The following is a 22445-nucleotide window of genomic DNA, read 5'->3' on the forward strand; positions in this document are numbered from 1 at the left end:
GATCCAACCAGTCCATCCTAAAGGAGATCAGTCCTGGGTGTTCTTTGGAAGGAATGATGTTGAAGCTGAAACTCCAGTACTTTGGCCACCTCATGTGAATAGCTGATGCATTGGAAAAGACCCTGATGCTGGGAAAGATTGAAGGCAAGAGGAGAAGGGGACGACAGAGGATGAGATGATTGGATGGCATCACTGACTCAGTGGACATGGGTTTGGGTTTTTCCCTAACAAACTTTTTGGTCAAACCCAATATTTATCAAATCAGCCTTGATCACATTGACTGGAATTTATACTTAAATGCTATATACTTGAACTTGGAATTAAATCTGTACATTAAAAGTATTTACCAAATGAATAAAGGTAAATGACCATTTATATGTATTTTTAAGTACATATGTTTTACTTGATTAATAGGTTCCAGTGTTTTTTGTTTTATTTGAAAAATACACAGAAATGATAGACAATAAAACTAGAATAGATGGACAATTGTGTTAACCTCTTTTACCCATCTAATGGTGGTAGTTTTGGCTGTGGCCCTTTAACAGATGCTAATTCTATAAAACAGTATTGATAATTAACCATAACAGAAAAACAAACAATAACAAATCAGCCTTATATAGTGACATATCATCATTCAGGAGTAAGGTGGTGAATAATCCATGTAGATAGAAAAGGGGAAAAACCGAGGGGAAAAGAAAGTTCAAATAATCGATTGAAGCATAACTAAAGGTTAGCAGTTCTCCCTTCTTTCTTGCTTTCATTCTGAAAATGAAAGATTAGATTGATTCAAGCAGATATGCTTTGAAATGCCATAAAGAACGCCTCATCTGGTGCAGTATTGACAAGCTGCCTGAGTGTATCACTGGCATTTTCATTTTACTAGCCCAGCAAGAAGAATCAGGGAGTGGATTTTTACCTCCCTGCCCACCTGCCTGTGAATTGCTTAAACAACTTCTGCGTGTGCGTGTGAGCGGCTCCACACTGTTACATGCTGGGTTAAAAAGGTTCCTTCTCTGGGGCTCCAGTGGCTTCCCTCATCAGATGGATGGGAAATGCAGTTTGTGGCTGGCTGAACTTCATTATTTAGTTTACTGCCATCTTGTATCAAGAGAGCAACTACCGAGAAACGCTTTATGCCCACACCCCCGTTTTCTTGGTGGGGGATTTATAGGCCTGTTCTGCAAAATCATACCGAGGTAGAGCAACGACATCTCTGTGTCTTCAAACAAACAGCCACCCCGCTGTCGCTGATCAACGTTCCTGGGATGGCGGTGATTGAAATTTAGCACTTAGAGCAACTTAATTGGCACACGGATCTGTTAAGCATATGCCCCCACCGCAGGCCTGCCATCTGACATGCCCATAGGGCACCCAGCACCTCGCACATGCTCACATTTTGCTAAGAAAGTCAGTTTTGAACAGATCCTTGAAGGAAGTCTGTGCAGTGGTTAAAGAGAGGGGTGGCCTTAGAGCTCAGGTCCTCAGATTTGTGCCTGTTTTGGGGTGACCGTGGTCCTTCATCCCCTTGAAGTTGGAACAAACCTAAGGCATGGAGTTCCAGTTCGCTTGCTGTGAAAGAAGTGATCAGAATCCTCTCACTGGTGCCTGTGTCTTCAGTAAAGCAAGCCTTGTGCTAGCAGAGTAGAACCATGAAGGATTCAGCAGCTGCTTGGTAGCTTGCTGGCTTGGAATTCAAGGTTAGACCATTCTGTGCTCACTGTGGCTACAACTGATCCCTTGGCCTTCAGAGGAAATCCAAAAATCAATGTCAACATTTTTATGCTAAGTTGGAAACAACAGGACTGGGCCGAATGTTCTAGGTTATGACTATCAAGAGAGAAATACGAACCTCAACAGAAAACAAGGCAGAGCTATTAGGCTCTTCTCATTATGTAAGGAGAGCAAATAAGGGCTGAGACCATCCATGGTTAGAAACACGCTGCTCTGTTGAATCTTCCCCAGTGTCGTGGCACTCCTACGCTTCACTTAACCAGGCGGAGCTAGGTCAGGGCTGCCGGCAACAAAGGCAGCTGCTTTCTGATGCTGCCATGATGGGCGTGAGTTCTGGTGCGTCCCAGACCACCAGGCCTTATCTGTATTTATGTTCTTTTCTGGTGTCAGGCAAAATTCTGGGCTCCTAGTAAATGCTTAAGAGGTGTTGAATTCTGAAAGAATGAGCTAAATTGTTTGGGTTCCTCTGAATGAGGTTGAAGAAAAGCAACAAGTTAAAATTATAGGAAGATTTGCCGAGAAGCAAATAAAGCTTAAGTTTCAGTGTTAATTACACAGGCCCTTTCCCAGGATGTGCAGATTGGAACTCATGACTTTGTGTTTTGTTTCTTATAAAGAGATACCTAAATTCTGTAAGCTCTAGGACCCAGGGTCCAGTTTTAGCTGTTTAAGGGAAGGCACTGACAACTGAAGTGAAAGTTGCTCAGTTGTGTCCGACTCTTTGCAACCCCATGGACTATGCAGTCCATGGAATTCTCTAGGCCAGAATACTGGAGTGGGTAGCCTTTCCCGTCTCCAGGGGATCGTCCCATCCCAGGGATTGAACCGAGGTCTCCTGCATTGCAGGCGGATTCTTTACCAGCTGAGCCACAAGGAAAGCCCAGGCACTGGTAAACCCTTCCCCAATCAGTGTAAGTGGATGCTGCAACAATTCATTCAATTATGTTAAGCACCTGTTAAAGGAATTCTAAGTCCTCCCTTGGGCCATTTCAGTTCTATGAAATTGTAATTGTTCGAAACTAACCGTGATGTCTTCTTTTGCCTTCAGGTGATTCTCATTTTGACAAAGCTGTTTGACTATAACCTGGGGAGCATCACTGAGAGCTCACTTTGGAGGTAAGGAAATTGAGCTAACAGTTACAGTCTTATTTCAACATGATGCCCTCGGCCAGGCTGCTCCCTCCTCACCCCTGTTTCCTAGTGAGAAGGTTTCTGGTTGTGTGTACCCTTTCTTCTCTGTCTGCTCTTTGTTTTCCTAACCATGGGTAGGGTTTTTGTTGTTGTTTTTACCAGAAGGGCCAGATCCTTTCTTTGTATAGACCTCTTCTTTTGGTCAGAAGTCTTTTTGCTAAGGTGTTCATTAGGTTGTCTTTATGGATGTTGGTTCCCATAGTTCTCACCAATCGTGAGCTTATTGGGGTGGAAATGAAAGAATAAGGATGTCTTTGCAGAGGGGATCAGTATAACTCAAGGCCTGAAGAACCCAGGCAGGCTCCCAGGGCAACACTTTCACAGCTGCTTTTCTGTGGTTCTGCAGCACAGAGGTGTGCACACACACATGCATGCGTGGGATTCACACTACTGGGCCATATATATATATATATATAAAGTATATAGTGAGTGATTTTTCAAATGGATGAACAAATCCTTTAAGAGGGTAGACTAACTCATTGGATTTGGCACAAAAGCAAGTCCTCGGATACCCAGACAGTTATTCTGTCCTCCTTTATTCTTGAAAACTATACATTCTCTTGTTTCATTTTGTTTCTTAAAAAAATCTGCTTGATTTATCTCATTCCTCTTTGGCTCTTCTCCAGTAGCCTGGGTCATGTGCTCAAACCCGAACTAGTCCCTGAAGTCTAGGAGAGAGCCTTCTCTGATTGGCCAGGTCTGGATCACATGATGATCCCTGAGCCTGAAAGGATGGAGACAGACTTCAGAGATGATATTCATACATAGACACATGCACTCTTTCACATACATGCACACACACAAAGGCAGGAGTGGTCTGGACAGACCAAAGTTAGTAGTGACCACATAAGATCAGTGGGAGGTTCCATTAACTCAGTTCTCAAGACCAGGAGAGACTGGCTGCTGGCTCTGAGTCTCAATGCTGAGGTCTAGGGAGAAAGACTCCAGTCACCCTATTTGACAGCTGTTCCCCCTGCTCCCAGTACACTTGACAGTGGCTGGGGAGGGAAAGCTGATTTTCATGGTAGCAGTTTGGTTGTAGGGCCTTCCTCTGTTGGGGAATGTGGTGGTCATACAAGAGGTGGCTCATGGATTGAATAGACACCCCAAAAGAATGTACCAGACCCCACAAGAAGATTGTTCATTAAATTTCATTTTCACTTGATGTCTATTTTTTATTAGACTTGACACCATGTATAAGAAGCTCCAAATAAGTTGTCCTATGCTCTGGGAGAGCCCTACTATACTAAAGAAAAGGCTAGATTCTGTTATTTTATTTGTTGTCAGGCATTTCAATTAGTGAGCTCTTTTCCCAATGAAGAGGCCAATTATGCAGAGTTTCTGTCCCAAGGAAATTTATGTAACTGAATTCAAGTGTAGGAGGTTTGGTAGGAGCCTCTAAAAGTACAGTTCTTTAATACATTAAGGGCCTGACTCCTGCTGTATTGTTTAAATTCAGTACCTGTTTGTCAGCATCTCTGAGTAAGCTTATGCTTCCTTGATCAATTTCTCTAATGTATGTGCATAAATGAAAATAAAAGCCAGCTTTTACTCTGTGGTGCATCTGCCATCTAAAGTGTTGTTGGTGTATTAGAAAATTAAAAGATGTGCAGTTCTGTTTCCGTGGGATAGAGGCAGAGCAGCCGTAACTCTCACTCTGAATAGTCCTAGGAAGGGCACTCTGGAGGGATATGAGGAACAGCTTGTCCTGGACTGCAGAAGCACACGTCCAGCACGCATCTCTCTCTCTGTTGGGGCACTATTACTGATGCCCCAGTCTAGGAGGACTATTCTTTTCTGATCTTAAGGAATCAGGTTAGTGAAATAAAAATGATATCTCATTCTAGCGGTATCAGACCTCCCTTCTGAGGGAGCAAACTCTGTGGGCTTTAGCTTGGGAAAGTGTGGCAAGAGTGACCTGCTTACTTTTCTCCATCTTAGAACCAATTTCACTGGAGAATATACACATATATGTACACAAACACACACACATTCATAAAAACACACATATACATACATACACATATACACACATGCATGAAAAAGTAAAGTGTTAGTCGCACAGTTGTGTCTGACTCTTTGCAGGCTCCTTTGTCCATGGAATTCTCCTGGCAGGAATACTGGAGTGTGTTGCCATGCCCCCCTCCAGGGGATTGTTCCGACCCAGGAATTAAACTCGGGTCTCCTGCATTGCAGGCAGATTCTTTACCATCTGAGCCTCCTAGGAAACCTATATGCATATGTGTGAAAGTAGATCAGTCATCTCCGCCTGTTTGCAACTCCATGGACTGTATTCTCCAGGCCAAAATACTGGAGTGGGTAGCCTTTCCCTTCTCCAGGGGATCTTTCCAACCCAGGAATCGAACCCAGGTCTCCCGCTTTGCAGGCGGATTCCTTACCAGCTGAGCCACCCGGGAAGCCCCATATATACGCATGTGTACCTATAATATGTATGTGTATATACGCGTATATATTTGCTTTTCTAACATACCCAAAGTAATCATTTGCCTCATATGCCATGTTCTACATGTCTTATCATGTTCTGCATGTTTTGTCATGTTCTACATGTCATATGTGGCAAATTATTACTGTGGGTGTTCTATTCTATTGCAACTGCTCATTTTAATACTTTATAGGAGACCACATGCTTGAGTTAAAATATAATTTAGAAAAGAGGAAAGGAGAAAGAAAAATTATTTATAAAACTTCCTAGTTGCATTTCAGGGCTGCATTTTTTGAATGGCTTATGGTACCCATATTCGGTCTTTAGGGAGCCTTTTCTGGGTGTTAACTTAGGACAGGGACAGGCCTGGATGGGTCAAGAATGGGGACCAGGAAATGAGGTCCTCAGGGCCCTGTGTCTTCTAATTCAGTCCTACTGAAGGAGACTAGACTGCTCGGCGTTGGCTCATTTTCTCCTGCACAAGCTTGTACTTTCTTCTCAGAAAACCTGCCTATGCCTACAGTTGGGGGTTTACTAGGGGCACAGACCATATTTTAGAAATTCTCATGGCACTCACGGCACTGGATTCAGGACATAGCACATAGATAATGCTCAATAAATATCTGGTTTTGGACAGGCTAGGAAGTACTACAATTTTATCTCTACTGCATGGTCACGAACATACAACTCTGTTTCTCACTCATTTATTCAACACAGATGAATTGATTAACTCCTCTAGGCCTTGTATTGTTCTTGTCTGGGAAAGGGAGGGTGAGTAAATACACAGATCCACAGCATATAGGCTTTGCCTTCTAGGACTTTGTTGTTTAGAGAGGCTAAGCTCTATGGACAGTTAAAATGAGAGAGAACTGTACTTGTCTGTAATCTGCCTTGTGTAATTACATTGAATAAGGTCCTTACACAGCACCCGGAGCTGCCAGATCCCAGAATGTGTTTAATCTAATGTAAATAGACAAACTGTCATACAAATATTAAGTGTTAGCATAAAGATATGAGATAAGTGTTGCTTCTTTACTTTGCTCATGCTTGTATTTTCTCTTTGCAACTAGACTTTATGTCCTTAAACCCAACACCTTTCTGGTTTCATGGTAATGGCAGTGATACTTTGCTAATGAAAATAATGACAACAATAATAAAAGTCAACTTTGATCAGGCTCTAAGTTCAGTGCTTGACATGCATTATTGCATCCTCCTAGTTCATTTTTACAGTATGCCAAGGTCACACAATTTGTAAATAATAGCCCACACACTTACATGCACATTAGTTAATAAACTTCATGCATTTCACTGCTTATTGATCATCTAGAGTCCTGCCTGCCTTCGGGTAGATCTTGCTGTACCTAAACAAACAACGTTTTAATCATACATACATATATGATTATTATCTATCTGTTTATCTTAAAATCAGAGTTTTCAAAGCATTATAACATTTTGAACAGCATTTTCCCTATTCCAGAAAAATACTGCGCAACAGGGAAATGGTTTCTTGTCCAGCAAACAGATACATGGACTTTCTGATTGAGCCTGTATTCTTTATGACTTTTACCAGCTGCGTAGTCCCAAAAGGGCAAGTGGCAGATGCCTCCAGGGTGTTAGGGTAGGAAAGAAGCCAGAAAAACAGCTGACCTTGCACTGGTGTTCTAGGGTTTTCAACCTTGCTAATCAACAAACCTAGGCTGACGGAGCAAGATGCCACTCTTCCAAATTAATGAGGTTCGGCTCCCAGTTGGTCTTGTCATTGATTACACCTTAATCCTGGAGCTGGTTGTTGATTTTGTTTTGTTTTGTGTGGTCCTTCACTCCAGGAGTCAAACTGAGAGGCAAAGGGGATGATCTGCCCCAGAACAATTAATTACACCTCAGGATCTTCTTCACTTTCCAGAGGATTAAGCTGTGAGACTTGGTAGAGCTGGTGGTTTTACCATATTGAAGCAAGATAAGCTTAAAGGTTGAGATAAATAAAATGTCAAAATCTAGATACAGTATCTCTTGAGAAGAAGTGTATTAATCCCTGTGCCAGGGTAATCAGCACTCTGCTGAGAGGCTTAGCTGGTGAGAAAGCCTCAGGCAGTTGCGAAGGGCCTAAAGGTGTACTGTCTTAAAGGGACGCACAGCCTACCAAGGGCCTGTTGTAGAGCTTGCCCGGCCTGACTGATTCTCAAATTCACTGCTGTCCTATTTTCCGATCCACATGAAACATAAGCTTATGAAAAGATCTCCACTATTATGGACGACTCAAGCAGCAGTTCCTGCTTTTGTGGAAGGAAGGTTAAAGTGGGGAAATGGATCAGGCCATTTGATTCAGCACTGGGAGCCAGCCCTGTTTCCTTGTCACCTGAGTTGCTTTGTTTCATGTTGGGTGTTACAGCGACTGTCAAGAGAAGCGTCCCCATCACATCTTTGTGGAGAGAATGCTGCAGAGGGCTTTGAGGCAGCTTCTGTGTGGGGTTGGCTGCAGCTAGTACTTCCTGGAGAACTCCAGGGATTCAGGCTGACAGAAGCTGACCTGAAGATGCTGACTTTCGGCCAACCCTGTGGATAATTCCCACTAGCTGGAAGTCTCTTCCTTCCCACTCCTCCTCCAGGGGAAAAGCAGAGAGTGACATGAATAGGCTGTTAGACTCAGCTTGGAAGGATGTTTTGCCACACAATTCAGCTTTCAGTCAGTTACAGATACAAAGATTTAGAACAGGGATATGTGGGTGTGCTAAGTCAGATCAGACTCTTTGTGACCTCATGGACTGTAGCCCACCAGGCTCCTCTGTCCATGGATTTTCCAGGCAAGAATACTGAAGTGGATTGCCATTTCCTTCTCTAGGAGATCTTCCCAACCTAGGGATTGAACCTGTGTCTCTTGAGGCTCCTGCATTGGCAGGTGGATTCTTTAGCACTGAGCTACCTGGGAAGCCCCTGGCCAATGCAAGTGCTGCCAATGGCAACCTACTCCAGGACTCCATGGACAGAGGAGCCTGGTGGGCTGCAATCCATGGGATCACAGAGAGTTGGACATGACTGAGAGTGCGGGCGTGCGCAAATGCGCAAGCGTGCGCACACACACACACACGCCCTATACATCCTGAAAAAGAAAAATCGAATAAAGCTAGAGTGTGAAATTTCTGTGTAAGAGGGCTCTTCATGTCACACAAGTCCAGTGATGTTAATCATCCCTGTGTTGCAAATGTTTAGTGCCTGCCTAATGGCCCCCAGGAGAGAGTCAGGCTCCCCAGCCGGATCAGGAGGTGCCTTGGAGTCTGGACTCCTTTGACTTAATAACTCCTATTCCCACCCAACGTATTTGTGTCATAGAGAGCTACTTGTAGTTCCTGGGCTTACAAATTCAGTTTTTAATCTTATTGTTTTTAAGAAATCAAAAGGAATGTGTGCTCATTATAATGAACCATACAGTTAGAGGCAGAAGAATTGTTAGTCTTTTCCTTCCCACACAGATTCAGCTTCCCTGAGGTCAGTGATGCTAAGCATTTTGGGTGATTCTGTCCGCCTCATTGTGACCAGACTCAAAAATACCAGGAGATATATACACATATCAAGACCACTTTTTTTGTTTGTTTGAGCAAATAGGAGTAACTATTCACAGGACTCTGACAACCTGTTATTTTCACTTACCAGTGAGTCATGAGTGTCCGTCCAGATGAATACATTAAGAAAAATGGGTCAGGTTTATAAGCATCAATTAGTACGGATGTTGTATACTGAATTTAACTACTGCATGCTTAATTAACTTATGTAGTGCTTCTTTTGAGCCAAGAAGTGTTCTCAGTGCTTTTTTACCTTCATAAAAACCCTTTAAAGTGAAAATTACTAGTATCCCAGGTTTACAGATGGGAGAACTGAGGCTTAGAAAAATTAAGTACTGGGCCCAGTGGTCATGCAGTTGGTGAGTGTGAGCTGGATCCTGGGTGTGCTCTCTTAAGTCCAAGCTACGCTGCTTCTCTATGCCTTTTTATTTGATTTTTATTCTAATTTCTACAATATTACTATTACATATGTGTGTGTTAGCCCCTCAGTTGTGTCCAACTCTTTGTGACCCCATGAACTGTAGCCCACCAGGCTCCTCTATTCATGGATTCTCCAGGCAAGAATATTGGAGTGAGCAGCCAATCCCTTCTCCAGGGGATCTTCCCTACCCAGGGATCAAACCCAGGTCTCCTACATTGCAAGCAGATTCTTTACCATCGGAGCCATCAGGGAAGCCCTATTTATTACATATAGTGCTTCAATCAGCATATTTGTAAACATGTTCTTACATTCTGGTAATTTTATCTCTGTAAATTACTCTAGAGTCCTAAAGGTTGTATTGCTGTATCAAAACCTAATGCATTTATAGTGTTAACAGATACCTGAGATTACTTTCCAAGATGGTTGGGATAATTCATATACCCACAGGCAACAAGAGACTGTACATTTCCCTATAATGTCACCAGAACTGGCTATTTTTTATACTTAAAATTTTGCTGTCTGTTTAGTGAAAATGATGTCTTGATTGCAGTATTTAAAGGGATTTTCTGTGACTACCAGTGACACTGAGTATCTTTTCATATGTGTATTGGTCTGTGACACTCTTGAACCCCTGTCTCCATCTCTCCTCTCTTTCTAAGCAAAGGTAATTGCTTCTTCCTCAATAATCCTGAATGTATTATATAAATGGTTATCAGGTGTATATTTATTTGGTTTGTTTTAATAAACATCTACTAGCCTGGTGGGCTGCCGTCTATGGGGTTGCACAGAGCCGGACACGACCGAAGAGACTTAGCAGCAGCAGCAGCAGCAGCCCTTTTTTATGCCAGGCACTGTGCTAGGTAGACACTAGGAGTAACAGATTGCTTGTTCCCTACAGAAATTCAAAACTAGTGAACGGCAGACACTCACTGGGTGATCACAGAAGTGTGACAAATGCAGTGCCAAAGTTATGTACACGTTATTGTCCATGTTCATTTATTTCCACACTAGCCTGGAAACTCAGAGACTGTGACTGTCTCTTACTTATTTTTGTTCACTTGGCACCTGAAATATAACTTCACATGTATTGTTATCTTTTTTATTTTTATTTTTTTTGCTTAGAAATAGTATGTTGAGTATTGGTTCAGGGTCTTCTCTGAAAGTCAGATCTGTGCTGTGTACTTATTTAATCCTAAATTTTTAAACTCAAGCCTTCCATATAGGAAATACTGTTTTCAATAATGTGCTACATGACCTTGTGAAATATCACTGCATTGCACTCAAAGAGTAAGAACACAGGCAGTACCAAGTGTGAAGAGTCCAGATTCAAGTCAGGGAATCCACTAATATCCATCGAACACTAGGCATGCACACTGGAGGTTGTCAAAATCTTCCTGCATACCTCCTATTTCTGTAGGGATCTGGCTGAGTTCTGCCCAAAGATGCTGTTGGCTTTCCTGAGATGTCTGTGAGGGTCTGGACTCAGATCGCATGTTTTCACTTCTCATTTGCCTTGGTGATTGGCTATGCTGAGTTCTCCACTTCTCCTTTTAGTAAGTAATAGATGAGATACACACAAAAGCTATCATTGCCCTGAGGGTGTAGTAATTTTATCAGTGTGACCTTAGGAAAGAGTAAAGCAAATGCAGAACAACTGGCATTCCAATATCAAGTCTGGTTATAAACTCAGAAAGTGGTTTCGGATGTCAGTTTTGGTTTTCCTACCTTGCCATTGAACAGTGCATGATGGAATCCTAACATCTATGTTGTCCCTTGAGATTGAGGTCACCACCATCCAATTCCAATAGGAACCCAATCCTTCCATATCCTCATAACCTCTCAAAGGAATTTCTTCCTCACTTGATGCTTTGTTCTGTCCTTTGAAGTCAAAACTTGAGCTTATCATTAATAAGTAAGTAAACAGGGGCAGTGGATGTTCTTTGGGTCTAGAGCTCTGCCCTGGGTACAAGAAAGGTCAAAAGATACCCAAGATACAATTAAATTCTTACCTTTCACCAGCATACGATCTCATTATTCAGTCAACATGACTAGCTTGTCATCATTTTTTAGGTCTCAACCTGAATACCATCTGATTTTTAAAAACTTATCGGTGCCCACTTATTAAAAGGAGACTCTTGTTTCTTTTTACCATAGCTCTTTGTTCCTTTCATTTACTGCGTGTCCTGATGTCTAATGATTCTAGTTATCATTTATTTAGTGGCCGATGCCACCAGTATTTCAATTGTATTTCAAATGCCAAGGAAAGTGCATGGCCCGTAGACAGACATTCAAGTGAGATTTCTCAATTCATTGAATGTGTAAGTAAATACATGCCTAGAATCATGGTAAATTGTGTGAATCCAGATACATAAAAGATTTGATTGTTGCTCTTAAGGAATTCACAGTGGGAGAGAGATAAATAAATGAGAAATTAGTGCATCAAATGTCATAATAGAGGTATTGTAATATGACCCAGGTTGAAGAAGGGAAAGGATATCTGATCTGAATTTTGAGGAACAAGTAAGAATCACACTAGTAAATGGGGCTGTTTATTTACTGAGAATATACTGTATTCTAAGCACCTTTAAGTGATGATAGTCTGGCATATTGAGGAAACTGTACAAGATTGGAATATACTCTATGTGTGTAATATTGGAATATATTCTGTGTATGGAGAGGATGTTTGGAGATGATTTTGGAAAAATAGAAGTGGGGTAATTCATATTTTTCTGTGCTAATTATTCTGATATTTATCCCCATTGAAGTATCATTTTTTTGGTTTGGGGCAAGGGGGAAACTTGATGAAATGTGAATTTTAGGAAAATAAATGAATCATGGTGTCCTGTTGAGAATTTCACTTGGGAAACAACAAAACTGGTGACCGTGGGAATAGCAGTCAGTGGTGTCAGAGGAGCTGAGAAGGGATTGACTTATTTTAGGCCACGAAGGAAAGGAATATGAGGTATGGAAGTGGGTAGTGGTGGTGATTTCAATAAATCTTTTAAAATGAAAATGAATAGGGCCATTTGGATGAGGGAGAAGGTGAAAGGGAGACATGGTTTTCTTGCCTTGGTCTTGGATAGTCCAGTGGGTGGCGAGGTTATTTACTACCTACATCTGCTCTGTTGACAACTCCTGAGCACTTTCTCTTAGTGAAGGAGAAAAGGATATGGAGGCAACTCTTTCAAGGAAGAAGATTTGAAGGGACATAAAGGAAGACATATAAAAATATAAAAGAGGTCATAGACTAAAGGCATATCTTCATTTCCGTAAGTGAGGACAACCCTGTTTTATGGGGGTTGAATCCATGGAAAGAGATTAAAAATGTAGAACTTAGGAGGGAGTAAAACTGGTCCAGGATTGAGCAGCAGGATTTGGAGCTTCTATGGTTGGGGGGCGGGTAATCCAGCTATGGTGATCAGGGAGGATGAGGAGTAGACCAGAGCAGGAGCATTGCTTCTCTTTTAGCAAGAAGGGAAGCCAGGTGGTTTGGAGCAGCTGCTAAGGAGCCATGAGGAAGGCCTACTCAGGGAAAGCAGGGGTAGCTCTGGGTGATGCTGAGAGCCCAGCTGGGGCCATGGCCTAGGGGTCAGTGTGGCTGTTTTCACTCCAGTGAGCAGGGGTCATCCTCAAGAAGGCACTTGGTTGTGTTTTTCTGGAGCAGTGTTAGAGGACAGGACAGCAAGATGGCTAGGGGCAGTGAGTGGTAGATGAGGGGATCTGTGCCAAACAGAGAAGAAAGTGAAGCTGGGAGTTGGGAGAGGACAAAGAGTGAATAGTAGGACCTCCCCCTCCCAATCCAAGCATGTCTAAAAGCCTAAAGAACACTGAAGAAATAATATCCAGACTTTTTATAATATTAAACTTAGACTGTATCTAGCTTCCAGGGGACTCTGTGAAAAGGACCTGGTAAGAGAAGGTGGTGTTAATCAGAAAAATATTTTCTTAAAAGATACTGTTAAGAAATCCACCCAGACCTGTAGAAGGAGCCACTATTTCTCCACGTGTATATGAAACAGCTAGATCTGTTTATCAGGCCCCCAACATTCTGAGCGAAAACGCACATTGTGGGGAAACACCGGGCAGCCTTCTCTGGTTGAGTTATATTAGATTTTTCTCTGGGGAGCTGCTGACTCCAAGGCTAAGACTTGTGGACCATGTCTGGTAGCCACCGTGATGCCTTTAAGAAAATAGTGCCAGCCTAGATATCACATCGAAGTGATGTTAGTTTCCTTTCTGGTTACTTTTTTCTTCTTATCACAATTTGCTCTGGAGCCCATGCCAAAAATGTGCTTCTTTGATATTAAAGTCTGCTTTTCAGAATTTAATTTTCTGGACTCTCAGTTGACCTTGGCTTCTCGTTTTTATCCTGTTAGGTATTTATGGTCCTTGACTTTGATCACTCCATTTAGTAGAATTCTCAATAACGGAAGCTCATTATGTGTTCCAGACATGGTGAACTACGTGTGGGTTCTGCCAAACAACATGTGCCCTTGGAAGGCTGTCCATAAACAGGTCAGCACTTGGGCTCGAGCATTGGATGCCAAGACATGAATCCAGGCTCTGTCCACTAACTAGCTCTGAGATGATGGGGAAGTTTTCTAACCTCTGCTTCATTTTCTCATCATAAAAGGGGATGCAATAGTATTTATCTAGTAGAATTATAGTGACACTTATATTAAAAAAATGTGCATCCCTTACTAATCACACAGTAAATAAAGTAAATAATCTAAAACCAATAAAAATCTTGGATCTTGTACTTCTATGGTCTTTCCTTTTTCATCTGAAATGCCTTTTCCCTTTAGGCTATTTGTCTAATAAATAATAATGATAGCCATTTATACAGATGATTTACTATGTGTTAGACTCAGCTGGTAAAGAACCTGCCTGCCAGTGCAGAAGATGCAAGAGATATGGGTCGAGAAGATCCCCTGGGAAAGGAAATGGCAACCCACTCCAGTATTCTTGCCTGGGAAATCCCATGGACAGAGGAGCCTGGCGGGCTACAGTCCATGGAGTCGCAGAGAGTCTGACGTGACCTAGTGACAAGAACAACAACAAAGACACTCCTCTAAGAACTTTATATGTATTAACCATAAGTGAATCCTCTCAGTACCATCCAAGTTTGGTTATATCATTATACACATTTTATTTTTTAAATATTTTTTTAATTTTATTTTTTAACTTTACAATTTTGTATTGGTTTTGCCATATATCAAAATGAATCCACCACAGGTATACATGTGTTCCCCATCCTGAACCCTTCTCCCTCCTCCCTCCCCATACCATCCCTCTGGGTCAAGATAAGGATACTGCTCAGAGTCACAAGAATACTAGGCAGTAGAGAAGAGATCTGAATTCAAGCAGTCTGGCTCCAGAGCCTGGCTTTGAACCCCAGAGGGACCATCTCTTGTGTGATCCCTTTCTTGACCAGCACCTTCCACACAGAATAAATCACTGCTCATGTACTCTTTCTGTTGTACATATTTTCCTTTTTTGATGTATTACTTTGAGTCGTTAGTACTTTCTGTATATTTATTCTCCTTACAGGGACCATCTTGAAGGTTGCCTATTACGTTATTAACCTTTGTATCCATAGCACCAGGTATAGTTCTTGGCCCATAGTAGTTGTTCAGTAAAAAGAGCACCAGGACAATAGATTGGGAAGTTCAGTTAGTTCAGTTCAGTCGCTCAGTCGTGTCTGACTCTTTGCAACTCCAGTGATTGCAGCATGCCAGGCTTCCCTGTCCATTACCAGTTCCCAGAGCTTTCTCAAACTCATGTCCATCGAGTCGGTGATGCCATCCAAACACCTCATCCTCTGTCGTCCCCTTCTCCTCACACCTTCAATCTTTCCCGGCATCAGAGTCTTTTCAAATGAGTCAGTTCTTCGCATCAGGTGGCAAAAGTATTGGAGTTTCAGCTTCAACATCAGTCCTTCTAATGAATATTCAGGACTGATTTCCTTTAGGATTGACTGGTTGGATCTCCTTGCAGTCCAAGGGACTCTCAAGAGTCTTCTCCAACATCACAGTTCAAAAGCATCAATTCTTCAGTGCTCAACTTTCTTTATAGTCCAACTCTCACATCCATACATGACCACTGGAAAAACCATAGCCTTGACTAGATGGACCTTTATTGGCAAAGTAATATCTCTGCTTTTTAATATGCTGTCAAGGTTGGTCATAGCTTTTCTTCCAAGGAGCAAGTGTCTTTTAATTTCATGGCTGCAGTCACCATCTGCAATGATTTTGGAGCCCCCCAAAATAAAGTCTGTCACTGTTTCCATTGTTTCCCCATGTATTTGCCATGAAGTGATGGGAGTGGATGCCATGATTGAGGAGAGACGACTTAAAAAACAAATGCCATAGTTGGGGAGAGAAGACTTAAGAAACAAATGAACTGTGTCATCTGTGGATATAATTAATTGATGCAAAGCTTGCTGCTTACTGTATATCACAAGTAATCAAAGGGTAACAGGAGTAGTTTAATCAAATATCAGGTCTTGCTCTCATTCATTGCCATTGTACATGAAGGAGGTGACAAATATTAATTTGATTCTGCCATGTAGGTTGACACTGCCATGTGGCTTGTCTGTAATTATGCTTCAGTGTATGTTGGAAGATGGTATTGTTGTAAAGGGGAGATGAATTTATCCCTGTTAGTATCTCCTAGGGGTTTCCCTGATAGCTCAGTTGGTAAAGAATCCACCTGCAATGCAGGAGACCCCATTTCAATTCCTGGGTCGGGAAGATCTGCTGGAGAAGGGATAGGCTATCCACTCCAGTATTCTTGGGCTTCCCTTGTGGATCAGCTGGTAAAGAATCTGCCTACAATGCAGGAGACCTAGTTTAATTCCTGGGTTGGGAAGATCCCCTGGAGAAGGGAAAGGCTACCAACTCCAGAATTCTGGCCTGGAGAATTCCATGGACTAGTCCATGGAGTTGAAAAGGGTAGGACATGGAGTCAAAAAGGGTGAGCAATTTTCACTTTCACTTTCTTTCAGTATCTCCTAGTTTCTTTTCCTTTAGCTACCATTGGGGGGTTGTTTAAAAACAAATGTAATGTTGAGCCCATTTGAATCCCTAATTCTGAGCCCTGCACACTGCGCTGTCACCAGAGAATAAACTTCACCTGCGGGGAATAGGGGCCCCCCATCAGAGAGCAATATGGTCTCCAACCAAAGCTGGGGAAGCCTTGTGTGTCAACGAAGCTGGCACCTAGGGGTGGGGACTTCGTCCTGTGTGTCGTAGGGCACAAGGGATGAAACAGCACTACTGGAGAGTTTTAGGAAACCCGTTTTCTTATTTCAGGTGAAGTTTCTGAACTACTGTTCATCCATAAATCAAGCTGGGGCATTTTCAGCTCTGTTCTCTTCTTTCCAAAGGGAAATGGTGTGCTGAAGAGTTATTCCTCAGCACGGCTTTATTTCTTTCTCCTGCTGGGATGTATTAGCAAGGTCATCACCTTTGGTTTATTGGCTTCAAACAATCTGTGATTGCAGAGGATTATGACTTCTTAGCTTGCAGAAGCAGGAGATGCAATCAATTCATGAAAGGCACAGGACTTTTTTTTTTCTCCCTTTTAAAAAATGTATATTTATTTCTGCCAGCATTTCTGGGGACCACGACTTAAAAGAGCTTTTTGAAAAGAATTTATCATTGAATGTCCTGCTTCATTGCTTCTTTCAAATAAGAACACTGAGCCAAGCCAATGTGAACTTAGATTTAACTCTTTGAGTTTGAAAGAAATGAGATGACTTCACAAAAGTCTTTCCCCCTTTCCTGACTTTCCAATTAATTTCCCAAATTAATTGGGAAATGTATACTCATTACAGTATGCCAAACAGATACCCTTTGAAATAACTGGGGACTCAGATTAGTAATAGCTACTGGTTGATGAATACGTTCTCTTTGGTAAGGCAAGAAATTTTTTTGTCTGAAAACTCTTAGAATTTGATCAGTATTTATTGAAATATCAGTTTTCTGACTTATATTGACTATATATCCAGCTTCTTGGATCACCCTTTCTCAGGCTGTTGCTGCCTTTCTCCTGGGTGGGAATCTATCACTTCTGACTCAGACATGTCAGCATTTAAACCCTCTTTCTTCTACATTGCATGGGATGTTTCCTCTTTGGAGGTCGCAGAAAACAATCACAAAGACCTGTGTTTTCAGAACTGAGCAAACTGATGTTTTCACATGGAAACTATACTTGTACCAGGGTGCAGTGGGCGCTGGTCTGCAGTAGCCTTGGCAAGCAGAGTTTTGCTGACACCAAGTACTTACTGCTGAACTCTTGATAGAGGCCTGGCCTCTGAGTTCCCCTTCTTGGCAGCTCTACAGAGGTCAGAGGCTGATGCTCTGGGGCTGAGATGATACATGAATCTGTGTATTATGCCTTTACCCACCCCTATTTTTGTTTAGGTCACTTTTATAGTACCTGTGAAACTGGAAGACTCTTCTTAAACAAAAACCCTGCTTACTTACTCACTGGGCAGTCTAAGCTCGTGATTCATGACTCCTCCAATCACCAGGAAGCATGTGACATCAGGGAGTTGCGGGTGGTGAAGTCAACTATTATCTCGACTCAGAGCCTTTGATTCACCTGTGTTTCTCACCTTCTCTAGGTATAAATCTTAAAGACAAATTCAAAATGAAAATCAGGGCCACTTCTCTTATTCCAAAGATTCACTGTAGCAGGGCAAATGTCAGGGTCTGGTACCATTCTGGTTTATAACATGTGTGAGCTTAGTTGCTCAGCCGTGTCCGATTCTTTATGACCCCATGGACTGTACCCTGCCAGGTTCCTCTGTCCATGGGGATTCTCCAGGTAAGGATACTGGAGTGGGTTGCCATGCCCTCCTCCAAGGGATCTTCCCAACCCAGGGATCAAACTTAGGTCTCCCACATTGCAGATTGGTTCTTTACTGTCTCAGCCACTGGGAAAGCCCAAGAATACTGGAATGGATAGCCTATGCCTTCTCCAGGGGAACTTTCTGACCCAGGAGTCAAACTGGGGTCTCCTGCATTGCAGGCAGATTCTTTACCAGCTGAGCTACCAGGGAAGCCCTGGAGTTGAACTGGGGTCTCCTGCAGTGCAGGCAGATTCTTCACCAACTGAACTACCAGGAAAGCCCAGCTTCTGGTTTATAAAGGCAAACATCAAATGGATGGGTAAGCCCCTGACATAGGCCTTGTAGATTAAAGCAGAGCAAGATTGTGACTTGGGTTCCTCTTCCCTCTACTTCCCAGGCCTGCTTTTGTCACTGCTTTGATACTTTCTGCTACCCAGTAGTCCCTATGGCCGTTGGAAATAATGCTACCCTTCCTTTCTTTATGGATTCTTTATGTTTATAGAAAAGATAGCTGAGATGGTTATTTAGTCTCTTCAAGCCTCAGGCAAGACTACCATTTCTGGTTCTCCTTTTCATCATTTGATCAGTTGGAGTGATAATAGTTCAGCATTTCAGATTTAAGAGAACACACATATACTATTTGAAGATTTGATTGTGTTCCATTGTATTTAACCAAGGGCAGCACTTTACCAAAAACAAGGTGGTTACAAAGAGCTCCTAGTGACTTTGTGTAGGACTGTGCCTTGGCACGGCTGACAGGCCTACTGTTTGATTTTCCACAATGCTTTTAAAGTTGAGCCTTTCATTATATTCAAGGACAGTCTTTGCACTTGACGCTTTCTCTTGAGGAAATGCAGATACCATTTTCTTGTGGGGCTTGTGTCAAACCCGTCATCATCAAGGCCACATCTGTCTGGCAGAGGAAATCAGAGTTCAGTAAATTCCTGAACATTATCTCTGCTTCCAGTTTACCAGTGTGGACACTGTGGACAGTGTGCAGTGTGGAGCACCTGCTCCTCCGTGTCAGGTAGATATATTGTGAGGAAAAATGTATTTGAAGCTGCAGATGCATAGAAGGGTCTCATTACATGTAAATGTCCTTTATTAATAGCATTTTCCCATACATTCTCCTTTCTGTGGTGCCTGCAGTTATTAGTATCGACCACCAGAAAGATGTCCCGGGTCTGAGACAGAGCCAGATGTTAGATCCACTAACAAAACTAAAGCTCCTGCTTAGATTTGAATGTCTCTTCTGTACATTTCTTTTTAGATGTGTGTTGTTTGTGGATACTGGATCTGGGGACGTGATTTATTTGTTTTGCTCAAGTCATGCAAGTAGTGCCCACAAGATACTGGTCAGGTCCCACGTGAAAAGAAGGAAAAAGCTCACTAAAGTGCGTGTGTCCCAACTCATGGCCTGGGGCCAAGTCACAATTTAGAAAAGAAGGGGACTGGCTATTACGTATATAATAAGTAAGCTGCAACACGGGAATATACAAGGATAACTGTAGCTGGAGTACAATCTTTAACAAGTTGCAAATCACTTTGTTGTACACCTTTAACATATAATATTGAACATCAACTATACTTTAATCTAAAAAAAATAGAATTCCTATAATCATGGATACCAAGGCCCAAAAGCTTAATGACTAGTAGGTGGCAGAGCTAGCACCATAATCTACCCAGGTAGCACTCAGACCTCCTACCTGCACACATAAACAGAAATTGAGATTTTCAGCAATGAATCAGTATGTAAGAATAGTTGACTTCCTGCACCATCTGGCAAAGATCACTTTGGCAGATTTTCAGGAGGTAGTTAACATTCAGATGTGTCCAATCAGATGATAATAGGGGTGTGTATTTAAAAGAATGGAGCCTATCAGCTGGCAGTTCTTAAGTTTAATTTTGAAGGGTCAAAATACTTTCTAGAAATGTTAGAAATTCTAGATGAAAATTGAATATGCTTCATCTCCTTGAATTTTTCTCAAACTTTTGTGAATATAATCAAAATTGAAAATCTATTAGAGAGAGAACTGCTTTGGTCCATCCTATGAAAAGTAAATAATATGTCCTGGGCATGTTTGAGATTTGGTGGGAACATGTCTTGTGTTCTAATCTTAGCACTGCCATTAATTGTGTGATCGTAGGCAAATGGTTTTGTTTCATAGAGTCTTGGACTCCTCATTTATAACAAGAAAAGTTTGTACTACCTGATCTCTAATATTTAACCTAGCTTTAACATTCATATCTCTAAGAACTGTTGCCCCAAATTTTGCCATGTTTAAAGCTGATGTCCTCGTATATTTTGGAATGTGAATGAGATTAGTACCCCCATTTCTTGAAGTATTTTTTTTTCCTTAAATATGTCCATCACATATTTATGTCCAGCTCATTACTAGCTGATTGGAGACAGGCCAGTAAACTCTGGTTTTACAGGTAGTAAGACTCGTATTTCATGGTTATTATATTAGAGAATCTATATGCCAAGTGAAAATGATAGAAAACAGAGAATTAATGACCTTTACTAAATTGTCTTATATCTTTGAAATTTAATTTGCATATTATATATAGGGGATGATAATGATTCTATCCATTAGGCTATTGTAAAGAGTAAACATGTTTTTAAGAACTTGCCTGTTATATTTTAAGTGGTAGAAACATAGCTGAAACCTAGGTCTTTTGATTGTAAAGGAAAAGAAGAAAAAGAATTAGTGATCATTTCCTGAAAAGCCTGTGAGAGCCTCAGTATCCTCACCGTAAAATGGGTATGCCAAAAATTCTTTCCTTATCTAAGGTTACTATAAATACAAGATATCATGGGCTTCCTTGGTGGCTCAGATGGTAAAGAATCCGCCTGCAATGCAGGAGACCTGGGTTCGATCCCTGGAGGAAGATCTCCTGGAGGAGGGCATGCCATCCCACTCCAGTATTCTTGCCTGGAGAATCCCCATGGACAGAGGAGCCTGTTGGGCTACAGTCCATGGGGTCCCAAAGAGGCAGACATGACTGAGTGACTAAGCACACACACGACCAGGTATCATGATAGCCCACAGGCTCTACAATTTTATAAAGTGCTCTGAGGGTGTTAGGGATGTTGTTATCCCTAGTTGGGAGTAGGAGCGGGGAAAACTTGTATTCAGTGATTTCCTACACTGTGGCTGAGGGCACCCCAGATGCAACTGTCCAAGTACCATTATAATTCACTAGATAATGGACTCCTGGAGAGTATTTAGTTTGCAACTTTTTTGCCTTGTAGCATTGAAGCAGAGAACAATGCCTGCCACATAATGAGTCCTCAGTAAGTATTTCTTTAATGATTCTGTGAATTAATGAATCACTGATTTATTTTAGTTTCTATCCTATTGATCATGGGCCTGCCGATATGCTGAGTACATTTCATACTCAGTGGCTCTTAATCCTGGGTACATTAGAATCTCCTGGGGAGCTTTTAAAAATATTATATATGTGGGCTCACCCAGGACTAATTGAATCAGAATCTCTGGGACTGAGCCTGGGCCATAAGTAGTTTAAAAGCTACCCAAGTGATTTTAATGTGAGAGAGACACATAGAATCAATGACACTTGATCCATTGTTTTCCTGGGGTTTGTTTGACTGGGTTTTTTGCTAGCATTGCCAATTACTTAACTTCTGGGCATGCAACTTTCAGTGACCATGTATTCCCATCTTGCCATTTGTCATGTCTAAGAATTTTCTACATTAACAATGGTGCAAATTTATTATCCACATTAAGAGTGTGATCTGTTTTGCTTCTAGTCCTGAAACACAGTCATGCTGTCCATGTAAATCATAAACTTAGATCCTTTTGTAGTGTGAAGGAAAACATGTCAATCAGGATGGAGAAAATTAATGTTGACTAAGATCACTGACATGCTGTAAATTGCAGAGGCCTGGGTCTCAGGCTGGTTTCAGAATAAAACAATTGGTAATCTCACTATAACATTATGAGATAAGGCAGTGCCTAGGAGGTGTTTTAAATTAGAGCTTGATTCCTTTTTAAGCATTTATTTGCAACTTTATTGGTATAAACCAGCTAAATATTGCCATTGCCTTTAGGGGGAGTACTTATGTCAAAGGTATTTTGATTCTTCAAAGAGCAGACTCAATTTACATGTTTGTTGAAGATGTCATTGAAGTAAACCTGTCTGGATTAATCATAATTATGTTATTTTGTTTTTCATGGATGGATAACATGTTCATTCTTTTTTCATTCCTGGTCCCACTAA

The 22445-nt window shown here is 41.7% G+C and overlaps 1 protein-coding gene across 3 annotated transcripts in view; it reads left to right on the top strand.

Annotated features, from left to right (window-relative positions):
* SORCS1 (sortilin-related VPS10 domain containing receptor 1) overlaps positions 1-22445 on the top strand; it is a 577390-nt gene that overhangs the window by 218881 nt on the left and 336064 nt on the right. For all 3 annotated transcript variants that reach the window (XM_010859390.1, XM_010859389.1, XM_010859387.1), the window contains exon 2: positions 2780-2847. In XM_010859390.1, coding sequence (XP_010857692.1) covers positions 2780-2847 — 68 coding nt within the window. The remainder of the gene's footprint in view (positions 1-2779; positions 2848-22445) is intronic.

Source organism: Bison bison, unplaced genomic scaffold (assembly GCF_000754665.1).
Source record: "Bison bison bison isolate TAMUID 2011002044 unplaced genomic scaffold, Bison_UMD1.0 scf7180017864456, whole genome shotgun sequence".
In the NCBI taxonomy this organism is placed as follows: Eukaryota; Metazoa; Chordata; class Mammalia; order Artiodactyla; family Bovidae; genus Bison; species Bison bison.